Source organism: Saccostrea cucullata, unplaced genomic scaffold (genome assembly GCF_032062105.1).
Source record: "Saccostrea cucullata isolate Sc308-1 unplaced genomic scaffold, CSIRO_AGI_Scuc_v1 ctg13210, whole genome shotgun sequence".
Taxonomy (NCBI): Eukaryota; Metazoa; Mollusca; class Bivalvia; order Ostreida; family Ostreidae; genus Saccostrea; species Saccostrea cuccullata.
In genome coordinates this window covers 1-15,798 of record NW_026920755.1, presented here as the reverse complement: position 1 = coordinate 15,798, position 15,798 = coordinate 1, and the positions used below count along the sequence as shown (strand labels likewise).

General features: G+C 31.4%; 1 protein-coding gene and 1 long non-coding RNA gene across 2 annotated transcripts; one reads left to right on the top strand and one right to left on the bottom strand.

Annotated features, from left to right (window-relative positions):
* The first annotated feature begins 2,293 nt into the window (after positions 1–2,293).
* Positions 2,294–4,621, top strand: LOC134256880 (uncharacterized). The gene is made up of 3 exons (XR_009989806.1): positions 2,294–2,967; positions 3,319–3,462; positions 4,500–4,621. It is a non-coding gene; the product is annotated as an uncharacterized LOC134256880 (long non-coding RNA).
* A 7,393-nt stretch (positions 4,622–12,014) lies between these two features.
* LOC134256871 (uncharacterized) lies at positions 12,015–15,668 on the bottom strand. Its single transcript, XM_062739550.1, has 5 exons — positions 15,598–15,668; positions 15,101–15,142; positions 14,609–14,714; positions 14,233–14,335; positions 12,015–12,289 (listed from the first exon to the last, which is right to left on the bottom strand). Exons 1-5 carry the CDS (start codon positions 15,659–15,661, stop codon positions 12,128–12,130), a joined length of 477 nt encoding a protein of 158 aa, XP_062595534.1. The 5' UTR covers positions 15,662–15,668; the 3' UTR covers positions 12,015–12,127.
* Positions 15,669–15,798: the final 130 nt, after the last annotated feature.

Here is a 15,798-nt window from a genome sequence, read left to right as displayed (position 1 = left end):
GGTTTTTTTCCAATTTGTCATGATGTTTCTTAAAAGTTACCTCATATGTTTTATATTATGTTTATATAAACTATGATATACTTAATTATAGAGAAACAATTTCAAAAATCTGTAATTCTGCTAAATATTATAAGGTCTTCTCTCACCTATCAAAACCAGTTGTAGAGTTTTAAGACTGTAAATACACGTAATATTTAAATTCACACAAAATATAACCATATAAAAAACAAAATTGATGTATAACATATTTCAATATTCTCTTATTCGCCTATGAAATAAAAAAAGCTATTTTTGTTTATAATTTATAAATGTACATGTGAATATTGTAGATAGCAATTTTTTCCAAAAAATGCAGTTTTTGCAAGAGGGTTTTAGCATATAATAACAAAAAGTACATGAATTGAATTTGGAATTATTTATAAGAAGTTTTGAGGTGAACTTTTAAATGAAGTATGATATCAAAGTAGAATCAATACAGATATAGAGATTGTATTTGCATGTAAATTATCATAGCACCTTATCGCTTTACAGTGTATACGTGAATGTAAGTTAAAAGCAAAAAAAAAAAATAAATAAATAAATAAATAAAAACTAAGTGTCACACGTTTCTTCAGATGAGATCTTGTAAACGAGCTCCTTTTTTTAGAAGTAGTGAAAAAAAGATTTCACTCTACTCAACGACCCAAAGTGCCGAGTACGTACAGCTTAAACTAACAGCCCACCTACGTAACGTTATGGCGTTTAGAGTCAGCTTTACAGATATATAATATATAGAGAATAATGCATACTCTTTTCCATATCACATCCTGTATGAGCCCGAGACACCAATATCAGCCATAGGGCTGAAGGCCCGAGTCCTGATATTGGTCGAGGACTGATACAGGATGTGATGTGGGAAAGGGGTATGTTTTATTATGTTTATTACATACTTGGTAATAAAATACAGCACACATTACGTTGAGAAGAAAATAAGTTAATAATCATGCACGGACTTCTTACATACATGTACATGGTTTATTCTCTCATAGGGTTTGGGTTTGTTTTTACTTCTATTTCAATACACTCGATCCGTAATTTGAAAATAATCTATTATTTGTAAATTATATTATCCTTATAATTTTCAAAAAGTTAAAATTAAGAGAATATGAACCCACCAAAACATTGTGTATGATCACAAGTACTGGTTTTGTGGATACTAGGGGCGTGAAATTGATCCGTATCAGCCCTGCAGGGCTGATAACCTATATCAGCCACGCAAATCCATATCAGCCCTGCAGGGCTGATACGTGTATTGTGACGTCAATATCACACCCTTAGTAAATTAAACCACAAAAACAGTACTTGTGATCATACACAATTTTCGGTGGGTTCATATTCTCTTAATTTTATCTTTTTGAAAATAAAGTTAATCTTAATTTACAAATACATGTAATAGATTATTTTCAAATTACGGATCGAGTGCATTGAAATAGAAGTAGAAACAATCCCGAATCGTATGAGACAATAGACCATATATACATGTATGTTAGAAGTCCATGCATGATTATTTACTTATTTTCTTTTCAACTTAATGTATGCAGTATTTTATTACTAAGTATGTAATAAATATAATAATACATACCCTTTTCCACATCACATCCTGTATCAGCCCGAAACACCAATATCAGCCAGAGGGCCGAAGGATGTGATATAGAAAAGGGTATGTATTATTCTCTATATAACAATCAGAATTCCAGCTTTAAAGTCCTTTAAACAATACATATCAGTATTGAAGCAAACACGATCCTCCATAACGTAAGAAGCTGGATAAGTGCCATTGAAGAGTGAGCATCTCCCGCCGACCCGTCACACTCATCGTACTTTCTTCGTGAAAAAATCAGTAAGTAATTTATTCTGTTGATAATGCTCTAACAATTAGTATAAAAATGTCGGTCGGTATTTGTCTTATGATAGACTGTATTTGCATTACTGACAAGATCATAGATTCGACCACGGATCTTCCTAAATGATGACTTTAAACTAGACCACTTGTGATCTTCATCATGCCTGTCATAAAGCTAGGTTTTTAGATGAACATTAACAGCCTTTTCTAGTTAGGTATTTAAACATGAAACAGATGAGTAGGACATTGTTGTATCCTTTATCGTAAGCTCAAAGGGATCTATCGTATCGACATAAGAATGGAATACAATGTGTCGACGATATATTTAAAGCTCTACTGAAGTCTTTTAAATGCCAAATCGGAGTCAGCCATATTAGTTTTCGGAAACCCTACTATCTGCTTACCAGGTATCACCCAAATGTGTGGTCACGCACGACTGATTTAGTCAGTCGGTTTCATTCGAATAGGATATTCGCCAAGGCCTATTTGTAAAATTTTTATTCAATAAAATAAAAAGGCCGAAGTATCTCAAATTCTGAGATAAAACAAATGCTTTTGAAAGCATCTTTGGTGTTGAGCAACGCTGATAACACGCAGTTACATAGTCACAGAAGTTGGTACTTGTGCAGCTGCAGTCCACGTGCACTAAAAAGCTGAAGTTCCTGGTTGTGAATACCCAAGACGAAGCTGAAGGTAAGATAAACGAGCATAAATGCAAAAGCACCTAAAAAATAAATTACGAACTAAAACGTTTGCATGTGACAGGACCTCAGCTGACCGACCGACGACACGTCTGCACTCAGCACGATTTGACCGTGTTATGTCTTGCCCATGCGCAAAGGAAAGACGGGAGTGAAAATGAAAGTAGATCCAAAAGCACATGTGTAAACACGGGGGAGCAATTATTATTTTAGCTGTTCACGAATAAAAGTGACAATAGATAAGTACAGTTGTTGGCGAATTGTAAAATTAAATCGTTTTATATTGCTTTAGAGTGTCAGCAGTATGAACATCGATATTTCGAACAATGCAAGTTATTGTGACGATGAAGAAACCGAGCACCTGGAGCACAACATCATAAACATGTAAGTAGTAACTAGAATGCAAAAATGAAAAGTATTAAAGCATGTGTGCACTGCTTATCTCCAAGCAAGTAATATTCATTTATCTTTTTTGATTAAATCATTTATAATTCCCTTTAATGCAAGTGAGATAGGTGCTTTGCAGACTTGACCAGCTGCTTATAATAATATTTACACATGCTGTATTTGCATTCAGTTATGGCCCAACCAAATCCATTTTACCATTGTCACAAAATTAGTTTTGGGATTTGTTTGTCAGTTTTTTTATGATTGAAGAAATCAGAATAATTATTTGATTTGTCTTATATGAATATTGCAGTAATATCAAGCTGTCATTATCTTTTAAACACACAGGATACTAATCAAATAAATGAGATCATGAACGAGATGCTATATTTGGATCTTCTGGTTATAAGGATGATGACAATGGTGAAAGTGATGAAGAAGAGACGGTCGGCTGGGGGGCGATGAATATAAGATGTGGAAAGATATATCAAGGTTTGTGAATGGCACACGCTGATTGATTGATTTAATGATTGATTGATTGATTGTATATTTTTTAACGTCCGTCTTGAAAATTTTTACTCATATGGAGATGACACCACTTGCTGGTGGAGAGTTGCAAATTTTGTCCTAGGTCTATTGAGCAGGGAGGGATCTTTTTCATGCAGCACCTACTGCGATACAGGACCTCAGTTTATACGGTCTCATCCAAAGGACCGGTATCCACGTCCTACAGTGGGGTTCGAACCCGCCACTTAAGGATTGACTCCTTAGTTCACGACTCTAGAGCAGATGCTCTAACCACTTCGCGAAGTGGGCGACACACTATAATGAAGAATTAGTAACAAATTTAGTAGTTTTTATAACTATAAAAACAGCATCTGCTGTAAATAGAGTAAAACAAAGGTAGGAAAGATATGCTACATTCATTTTTACCTCACAATAAAATTCATATAAAATGATGGTATACAATGTCACAAACATTATGACTCTATTTCCATTTCTATTTGTTTTCTCTGTGATATTTCTTTGAGAGTTATGTGAGTTGATTTCTTGATAATTCTCCTGGAATGAAAATTTCGCTAAATTAAAGATCAGCAGCTAAGAAGGCCTCATTTGTGTCTAACCTCAGTGGACAGGGACTTTTGAAATTGAGAGAGAGGATTCATGTGATTTAAATCTATTAGTCTAGACAACACTGTATGCAAATTATATGCACATTTCTAATATTGTTGATGTCCTGGCATACCCAACAAGCTAAAAAGTGATTCCCTAAATTTATGCTATTACTACATTAGTATGCAATTTACTATACAGTGGTGTAATTTCAAAATTTTACTGTCTTTTGATATGATTAAAATGTCTCAAACTCTAAGGAACTGGATGCAGTGATCTGTACCCTTAAATATTCATGTAAATTACACTGGTATTTTTTGTTTGTCTTGATTTACAGATTGCCATTGTAGCATGTAACATGAAAGATTTAAAACTTAAACAATTTGAATATTTTCTCTTGTATATTTTCTTTCAAGGAATACTGATGAATATGACAAGATGGAGGTGGATACCCTTTCAGATAGATGATTTATTGTTGGAGAGAGGGAAATATTGGACCTGCTTAAAAGGAGCATGTTTCAAAGAGTGAGGTGGACCAATACTCAGCTTTTCGTTGTTGAGGCAGACAAAATGGTGCAGGAGTAAAGTATTAATTTACCTGCACAGTACATATGTAAGTACATGTATTGCATACCAGTTTGAAGCTCATTTCTAAAGTTTAACATGTTTAATAATGAAAAGAACATTCAGAGTAAGATGTTTTGAGGATAACTTCAATCCTACATTTCATTAACATATTCATTGCATTGCTATAATGAAGTAAATTACTTTAAAGAAATGATTAATAGGTAGTGTAATTCATGATTTTAAAAAAAGGATTTGTTAATGAATAGTAAAGAAAAAATGACATGCTACAGTATAAACCATCAAAATTATAAGGAGGCAGTGAAAATAATAAAATTTATCAATAATGTCTTTTTGAAGCTTTGAAAAAAAAAGAAATTTTAAGCCTTACAAAGAGAGAAGCATAATTGAATATAAGAAATAATAAAAAAAATATAAATATACAGTTTTTCATGTATTACTTAAGGTAAGTCACTCGTCAGCTTTTTAGAAAAGTTCACGCAGAAGCTTTTACTTCAAAACTACTTATTAAAATTCAATTTTTATAACATATTTAAATTCTACAATGTAAATTTTTTAACATTCAAGGAAAAAACTGCTCAAAAATCTACAAAGAAGCAAGATTTATGAGGGACTATTTCTTTTGGTGGAAGGATATTTAGCAGAAAATTCTGCAAATCTGCACATTTATAAAATTTAATGAAACGGAAATTTAGCCTCACATACTTTTACTCGGAGAATATTTTCCGTTTTGATATTGCTAAAAATATTTTATAAAGGTCTTAATTAATATTTTTAGACTAAGTTTTAAACCTTCCCTCAACAAAATTTTCCAAAAAATGAAAATATATTAAAGAAGTCAAGATCAAATTTACACCATTTTTTACCTGAAAATCACATATTTTGACAAATATTTCAAAATTAACATCACTGACCCACCTTTTTCTTTCATTATTTTAAACTACTCGATACTTGTGACTGATCAGCACTTAAGTCGTAAAAAGTTTGATATAAGAAAAAAATTTTATTGCCTACTAAGTTTTTTAATACCCCAAATATGTTATTTTTTTTAGTGCAAAGGTCACACAATAATTTACGTGCATTAATTTGCTAGATTTGTTTAATGATAAATATTATTCAAACTATTTTACGTAAAATAAGATTATATTTATTGCCATGCTTACATCTGATCAAATATAATAAGGGTTAAAGTAATTAACCAAAGAGATGAAATTTAAGTGCAAAAAGGTCAACTTAAATGTACCGTAGATCAGTAGGATGCACACTGACCCCCTATTTTCTTTGCGATTTTGAGTTACACTTTATGAGTACTTATCCAAAATATACTTCTCAAAAAATCCTTGATTTAACAAATTTCAGGAGTGACTTACCTTAACAGAATTCCACATTTACCATTTCATTTTTGTTGCAGGAGGGTCATGTAGGAAAATGAATGTCTACACAATTTTATGGAGAGAGAAATGCTGTTGCAATCCTGCTGCAACTTCTGGTCCTTCATTTTGGGGTATCATGGGATCAGTTTACCATTGGTGCCAAATTTATTGATCTTGCATAAGGATCAGCAAGACAATTCTACAGAATGCAAGTTCAGTACATAGTATGTTTTACCAGTAATGCTTGTCATGAATAGATTTCTCTACATTTTTAAGAAAAGAAAACCTCTCATTTATTGCAATATTTTCTGCATTAATTTTTGATAAAAGTTTGTCTTCATATTGGGCATATTATATTTGGAAAAAAATTTATTCAGAAGCAAGACTAAAGTTTTCAAGTCTCATGTAAAATCAATGCAGTGATATGAATATAAATCAAGGACAAAATAAAAAATACAGTAATTTCATACATTTTATATGGTATCACACAACTGTGCAATTTTAGGAATTAGGTTGCCGTGCAGAAGGGTTACCAGCAGTAACAAAGAAACAGAAAACCAAGCAGTGGATTGTGTATAAAAAGAAGTCAATTAAAGTGCACATATATTGCAGGTATTAAATTTTATGCAATATACATTTTAATTATTTTGAGTTATTTCAATTTAGTAACCTTTGTAATGTTTAGAAAGGATCACTTCATTATAAATAGGGATCTGACCTATAAGAAGGGCTTGGTTTTTTTCTCTACAAGAAGCTTGTCGATTTCCGTTCCGATTAATGACATTAGGCCGAATACATTTAACAATTTGTTTTTTCCTAAATCTTTATTTCAGTGAGTAGAGGTAGAAGAAACCTTTTCATTGATTTTCTGAATTTGTTTTCTCCAAATGTAATAATTGATATTTGTCTTTACTTCTCATTGTGCATAATGGTAATGTCTACTGTCTCCGAAATTCTATTCTTTATGTCTAGGCTATTTATCCGTGGATATAATAAAAATATCATTAATGTGTGCAAATTATAAAGGCCTAAATGAAATCCAAGGGAGTGCAGTTACTGATATATTTAGCCAAAATCAATGTGATTAAATTCTAAGGAATATATACAATTGGAATTCCACGCTGCTCAATGCTGTCAAGAATATCTGTATCAAATAACACAGAGTGAGTTACTCTTGTCCTCGGGGAAAGTGTGCTTGTACTGAGGCATGTTCCGCCTGACTGACAACTGTACATTTGATTGTTACGATTTGACATCTTTTTAGTTTTTCTTGTATCAAGAATGGGCATACATAAACGATAGATAATTGAAGGAAAATACACAAGTCTATTAAAAAAAATCAAATTGTCTTTGAAAAGGCGAAATTTAAAACTTTAAAAGTGTGGTGCCAGGTGGATTCGAGCCCGCGACTTTAAAAAGAAGCATTTCACAGAGTAAAACCAACTTATATATCAACTGAGCTAGTCTGTCTATAAAAACAACAGCTCGAAATTTAAAGCAGATTTTCAAAATCCGGTTTCCTTATTTTTTGTGGGTTTTTTGGGAATTTCGACCCTAGGGCAGGGGTGCCCCTAAAAAAAATCCTATCTTAAATCATACCTTACATCATAACCTATCAAAATATCACAATTTTATTTAGGGGCAGGCCTGCCCTGAAGGACTTCTAGGCCAAAATTCATGCAAAAATCAACGCTTTAACGGACAAAATTGTGTTTCAGTCAACTTTGAAGGTTTATTGTAAAGTTATAAATAATGAATTTTAGGCATAACATGCAAATTTGGAAAATTTAGACATATGTACAGTAGAAAACAACAAATAAAGCTTAATTATTCAATGTCACTTTTACAGGGAAAGTACCAGTAAATGTTAAATTTCATAATACATGTGCTTTATTTCTCATAGGATCTTTTTACTTTTAAAATTTATATATAGTACTTTTATTTTCATTAATACATGTATATTACATTTTTAATAACTTTCAATTTGTCAGAACCATTGAAATATATATGTATATATGTATTCCTTGTTTAAATTTTGGTAACATATGAAAAATCTTATATTTTCAATGGTTTGAAATTATTGTAGCCTGGAGGACCGGGCTGCTCTATACATATAAGTTTAAGTGTCGGTGTATGGGGATTGGGATGGGAGTAGTTATTTAGAATTAAAAGTTTTCTAACCATTGAAAATATTATTAATCAGAGTGTTCTTTCCCTTTATAAATTACGAGACATATAATATATTTACTTCCATGAAGTGAATCTGTAAAAATATATATGTTTTACATATTTAATATATGAAGTTACTTATCATATACTATCGAAAAAACGACAAGTCCCTTTTTTAGAACATCGAATTTTACTTCTCGCATAAAAACGTACTCTGCACAGTTTGTGTTTTATATTCTAAAATTGCAAATTAATACATTTTTGAATATAGGTGATGCATGTGTCTAACTTCAATTCATATTTTATGCAGCCAAAATTTACTTGAGGAATTGATGAAGTTTAAAATGGTATCGTTTTTGTTTGATTTTTATCCGACTTTAAGTTTTCAAAATATTCTCCACTTTCGTCTCCATCAATTAGACGCATTCCTTTTCACACATATAGGAGCTGTTTGATGATCAAGACTCATTTTCATTGTTTACTTTAGATATTTCCCGGGCGACAATTGATGGTCACATCAATGTTTTCTTGTTTATACATGTATATGTATATGAAATCAATTTGTAAACAAATGTGCATGAAAATTTTATTTTGTTTCTGTTTTCAACTTTTGGAATTGAATTGTGAATAATTTTTATGAACCGACAGTATCACAATTTTATTAATTTTAGTGGACAATTTTCAATTTTTGACAGTTACATGTACCTAACACTTTAATAATAATCAATTTACAATTTATATGGAATTGTTTATGTACCTATAAAAAAATTTCTATGAAATATTGCGAGCATCATTTATGGCTGGGAATATTTTTCATTGCCAAACAAGACACATTGTTTGATTCTTTGATACTTTTCTACTTCTGTAAAAAAGATAGAGAGAAAAGAAAAGAATGAATAAAATAAATTTTATTCATTAACTTGTTTTTTAATTACTGGAATAAAACTATATTCTAACATTCAGGAAAAATTCCTATGAAGACTTGACTCATCAAAGATCTTTAGGAGCAGGGTTAATTGCACATATAATTTTCCATACTACCTACTGAATATGTGCAAATAATCAATTTTCCTTTCAAAATGGTAATTCTTCCTAAACAGTCATAACTTCTATGAATGAGGCATATGTGTGAGAAAAAATTAAGAAATGTTATCATTTTTTTTGTTCTTGGCACACCTATACATTCTAGATTAGAAATAAAGAAATGAATGGTTAGAGTATCAAAATTATTAATTGAAAAAATATTAAACCTTTGTAAAATCATTTAAATGGCTGCATTTTTAGCCATCAGTGAGAATGTATACCCCTATACCCCCCCCCCTTTTCAGGTCTACAGGCCTAACCCATTTATGTTTTAACTGTTCATATGCAATCCAGGAATATGTTGTTTTTTTTTAAATATGGGGAATTATACCTCGTTTCCTTGTGAAGTTTATTAACAAGTACGTTTTTCATGCAAATATTGGATTTCTTCTTTCATTTTACAAATAATTACTGCTCCCCGATCAATGCTTTGAAACGCTTGACTGTAAACAAAAGTTTCATTGACCTAGAGTTTGCATGCATGACCATGCGGTGTCGGTCACGTTCAGAAGTGAGCACTCTTATTTGTTGTGCTTGTGTGTTTTGTGTATATATTTACTGCAACTCTCTTATATTGGATGCTATAACGATGTGTTCTGGTCTTTTTGCAACTTTACCTATTGCAAAATTCGCGATAGGTTTGTTACCGCTATTTACAGTCACCGGCACTTCGAGGTACACGGTGTACTTGGTCACTGGACAAATGCATTGGTGCGTAACGATGATTTGGGTGTATACATAGTTAGAAAGTAACAATAGAACACGAACTAATATGGCGTCTATCGATGACATATGGCGGCTATTTGTTTACACTCTCGGCTATTTTATGATGTCAGTAGAGCTTTAAATGCCGCGTTGAGGGTCACGCCTATTGTTTATTCTTTTCACGTATAAGATTTTGAAGCTTCATATGAGTTTTAAAAAATAGTTCTGTTAATAATAAGGCGAAATCGGTACCCATGGGAATTCCAGTAGATTGTTGGAAGGCCTAGTCTCCAATACCACATAGATATTGTCAATAAGAAACTCAATAAAAAATTTTTATATATACTTCAGAGTACATGTCTTTATAGTCTTTTTAGCAAAATAAGTATTGCAAATTACCAATGACAAAAAAGGAAAATGATTCCCCCATTTTAGGGCCTTCTGGTCATTGCATGTTCTTTGTACGTAATATTGTTATCAAAACTAGAATATACAACTGATATTTATAATACTGATTGAATAAAATATGGAGATAACGAATAGTTTTCAAATTTAAATATCAGAGGTTGGATCAGGTGCCATGGAGGGGTATCTTCTCACTACCAGTCACACTAGTTGTGTGCTCCCTGGCATGATCGTGAAAAACGGGAAAATCTGCAGACGTTTATTTGTGTAAAAGATATCCTACCAATTTCCAAAACGGTCTGTTTATAATTAGATGCACCATTGACACATGTATCTATAGCATTTCCAAAAAAAAAAAAATGATGGAGGATCTGGTCTACATTTTTTTTTATATTTTTAAAATTGATAATCTAAAGCTTCTTTTCCATGCCTATTTCCAGAGAACTTGGTTGTACAATTAGAATATATTGGGTTTTTCTCTTTTACAAAATTATGTTGATAATAACAAATGGCAAGGCAAAAATAGTCACAAGTTCCTTGGGTACTAAGAAAAAGAGGTCAATGATTTCAAAATGTCTGGCTTTAGGTTATCGTGGGTCAATGTTGTATAAAGATTTGAACAACTGTGTGCATGTATATTATGATATCTACAACGGAACCTCAACAACTGGGACCCGGTACCTAAAAGAAGTTTCATTTGTTTAATGGTTTCATTCTGTTTTGAACCTTTGGTATTCATAAGATAACAGAACATTTTGTATTTAAATTCATTATTTTAAAAAAGACAACTAGTAAAAAAGCGTAGACAAAGTTACCCAATGATAAGTAACATTTATTGACAAAATAAATACACCAACTTTACGAAATGTTGAATTAAAATAGGCTTTTGAAGCTCCTGACACATCAACTTGTATGTCAGTAACCTGCATCGATTGTTTGCTTGCATACTTGCCATCGTAAATGCTTATAATAAATTAAAAACTCGAGTGTACTGTTTTTTTGTAATTAATAATTTTTTTTTCATAATCATTTTAGATACGAAGACTTATCATTCTTGCGTAATATGCAAATTTTAGCATAAAACATACGTATCAATTGTTTGTCAAGACGTGTTTGTAATGTCAATGGTTGCTATCATGATGTATGATATAAATACAGAAATAATCTGCTTGTCGAAGAAACAATTACATCGTAAAATTACATCATACATTTTTACATTTGCTTTTTTTCCGGATTAAAAGGAAATACATGTAATCTGAAACATTCGATACAAACTTAAATGCTTATACTTATGATCCCAATTCGACGCATCTATTTTTATAATAATTAATTATTATGGATTAAACGGAATTAAACTGTAATACATGATGGACCTAAGCTAAGTTTTAAACCATGTATAAAGGTTATGATTAATCAATTAATTTTTCAAATTGATATTTACATGTAAATACATGTAAAATACACCGACGAAATACTCTGAAGTAATGTTCATTGATCCATTTCAAAACAGTGTAAATGTGTAAATATAATTTCATTTCAAAAATCATTTAATCTACACTTATTAGATATTCCATGGATCGATGAATTATAGAAATCGCCAATTTTGCCTGCATACATGTAACATGCATCATGTTCCATTTCTAAATCATGCATAAACAACTTTCCCTTGGGCACTTTGATGCACAACATTTCGTATTCCTAAAATATCTTTGAAATGTTAGAATTTAGGTCATCGTAATGTACATGGCTTCGGTGTTCTCTTGGCAAGTTTCACTGTTTGTCTGGAGACATCTGGTATTGGGCCCAGTCATCACCATATAGATATCCGCTTGCTGATTTTGAACTTCGTCCAAGCTTCGATGCATATTTTTTTCATTGCCGTGATCCTGCGGATGTAAAACTTTTTTATATATGTTTATAGAATATAACAAATAGCTGTAGGAGCAAATTGGATAATTTCCAAAATATCAGTGCTTAATTGCAATGACTTTTTGAATATTTGAATATGAATATTTGCTTTATTCTTATTCATCGTAGATTATTTTTTAAAGGATAAACAACACCTGCCATCATATAGGCGTCGGAACCGGGGGGAGGGGGGATAGGGGCGGGGCTTTCTAAAATTCAATAATTTGAGAGGAAAGCTTAAGGATATGAACGGCCCTATTTAAGTTCAATTTTTCACGAATTCTAAAACTGATTCCATGACCTTAATTGTCAACAGGCTTTATCTTTCATGAAGTCAAATGCTGAATTATTCTTTCATGCAAAAAATGAGGTGATTTTTAGCCGGGCTTCTTGCTCAAGGAGCAATTGCCGGCTTATGTGATCCTGTTCAAGGCAGGATGTTAACCCAATAGTCGCCATTTTAAAGTTACGTGCAAAAATATAGTTCTTACTCTCAACGGCTTTTGAGATAATACAAACGCTAAATAAAGCAACAAAAAATAAAACGAAGTTTTATCTATATAAGATAAACATTAGTAGTAATGACTTTGAAAACTTCATAAGTCAAAGAACATAGTTCATTAGCGTAAGGATTTTTGATAATCAGCGTTACCGTAGTTTTCTACACATACGAGGTAAAGCAGGAGAGGGAACCAGACTGCCCTGTTTGTTTACATTCAGCTGCTGTACCAGATTAATTCTGATTCTGACAAAATCGGACCGTGGTATTAGGATTGAAAAACTCACTGTCGGTGTCTTATCATTTATATTGATAGTTAAAATAATTTTTTCATCAGAATATAACGTGCTTCATGTAAGAAATCCATTCTACTCTGTAAATGAGCCCGGCTCTCTGTACTTCTGAGTACTTTGATTTTAAACTGAATTGATTGTGGAATTCTAAATTCATCCGATCATGGTGAGTGTGTAAGCTAACATTGGTAGCTAACTCTTCCCTGGCACTAGGACACACCTTTGATGTTTAAAAGGACTGTTTTCCTCTCACCGGATTTGTAATTTTAAATAAATTTTGAGCTTAAATAGTATGTTATCTACATATTTCATGGGAAAGTGGCATCCATAAAATTTAGCAAAGCGTTTTGTCGTAAAAGCCATCAAACTACATCAAAACTTACTACATCATGCTGTTTTGTAATTTATTTAATTTAATAATTTAATAATATCACTATTTCATGCCGCTGACCAGCAAAAAATACATTCTGTCAAATATTATTTTAACAATGAAATCACAGAATCTAGATAGGATCACAGCACTTTTCAGAAACTATATAAAATGTGTGTTGAAAATATTTATAAACTAAACTTTTAATTTGATTATGCCCTTGCCCTAGTGAAATTTATAGATGACCTCAATACTGCAAGTAAATGTTCTAAAATCAAGCGACTGCCACATTGCGTGGCAAGTCTAAATATAAAATCTAATCGTCTTTAATGTGTAATTACATGAATTAACCATAATTACAATTATCCGATATAAATAATGTGCTAAAAATAATCGCCATCAAGACTAGGAATACATTTTTAATCACAAAAAATTAACTATATTTCCATTGCGCACCTTAACTCTACTGCGAACTTCTACATTTTCTGGAAAGTTGGAAACACATTAAAAGTTGAAAAAGATACGTCAAATTCTATGATGTGTATTAGCTTTGGTTTATAGTTATTCTGGAATGTCAAATCACGGTTAGAATTAAAAAAAATAATATCGTCAATGATTTAAATTTCGTGGATTTTCTCACTTTTTAATGAAAAGTCACCTGAAGCTTTTTCCACTTTTTATGTACAAGTTTTCAATACATTCTGCTATATATGTTTTTCAACCAGTTTGTTCCCTTTTTTGTATGCTTTTGAAAAATACCTCATAGATGCTTTCTGAAACAAATGTTTTGTCTTTGCTGCCTTGTCCTTCATCTCGATTGTTGGTTATTTTATGGCATACTTGTTCTCGTGGTGAGGATATTCTAAAAGTAAATTTCTAGCAGCACTGAGTCACATACTTTGATAGTTCTGAGAACAAAAATACGTGCTTATTTTTTCCATTCCATTTCTTTTCCAATTTTTATTTTGAAACATTGATTTTTTTACAGATTTGATTGTTTGTAAAGAAACATACGATATAAAAGCATAAATGTTCTTTTGAAATTTCAGTGTTAGCGTTATGCTAACCTATTTTAACTATTTGTGATACTTGTATTTAATTAAACGTCTCTTATCTAAAAGTTGTACCATTATACCTGTATATCCTTCTGCTGTACTGTCGGCAGATTAAACCCATAATGAGCATACCAAGCAGAACACCAATTAACAGAGAGCCGGATGATGTAAACCAAAAGGAGTGAACTGAAAAGTTTTTTTTTTTTAATTGTTAGTGTTTTTTAATGTTTGTTTGTGTTTTCTTCTTCTCTTCAGAGACAATTTTCTTTATAATTTAGATTTCGGTTCATTGAAATATGATTTTTGAAATCACAAGCTCTATTATGATTGCAATAAATAAATCAAATCAAACAAAATGATATTAGATCCTGTATATAGTGCTTAGTGCATTTCATCAATTGGTCATATTAAAAAAAGTAAATACAGTAAAAACCGTCTAATCCAACACTACATGTAATCCGTCATCCTGTCTATTCTGACACAAAATTTGTCTCCCAGTGCATGTCAGATTAGACGGGTTTCACTGTATATTGAAAAAGAAAGATAACTGTTTTAAAAAACTCAAAACGTACCCGACATATAATCTTGTATATTTTCCCAAACATTTGAATTCACTGTCATAAAGTGGAAAATTAAAATATATATGAAAAATCTGCAACGAGGAACTTCAGCAGACAATATTTAGTTTTCATATTACTATTGCCGATTAGAGATGTACGCTTGTATTCTAAATAAAAAAAAAAGACATTGATCGTTAAACTAAATCGTTGATTTAACTAGAAGATCCTTTTGTACCAATTGCTTTATAAAGCAGAAATCATATTCAAAATTTTTTGGTCAGAAAGTGTTATAAGATTTTATTGCACATTATACCGGTATGCTGCATTAAGAATGAGTTATACATGTACATTAACTAGTCAATAATTATGCTATTTTAAAGCTGATAACATCATTAAGATAGATTGAGAATGAGCTTATAAGAATGTGAGCTAATAAAATTATATCAGCATCTTTAAAGTGCATTTTAGCAAAAAAAAAAGGGGGGGTGGGAATATTGTATTACTCTTACCCTCAGTTGGTTCTGTTTCAGTTTTTGATATGACTGAGGATGTAAAATCAGAAGTCAATGACATAGTTTCTAAAAAGGTAAAATAAATATTAATTTAGAATTAAATATACGTTCTATTTCTATTTCTAAAAGTTTTACAAAAATCGACATGAAAGCATAATTGTTTTTAAGTGCATGAAAAAAGGAACGTTTCGTACTTAA

What these genes read in the sequence shown, in the direction of transcription:
- LOC134256871 (XM_062739550.1), bottom strand. Translation starts at nt 15,661, where the DNA reads ATGTCATTGACTTCTGATTTTACATCCTCAGTCATATCAAAAACTGAA. An exon ending in TATACAAGATTATATGTCGG is followed by an intron (nt 14,715 to 15,100) that starts GTACGTTTTGAG and finishes AAAACTTTTCAG; the next exon opens with TTCACTCCTTTTGGTTTACA. An exon ending in TTTCAGAAAGCATCTATGAG is followed by an intron (nt 12,290 to 14,232) that starts GTATTTTTCAAA and finishes TTACATCCGCAG; the next exon opens with GATCACGGCAATGAAAAAAA.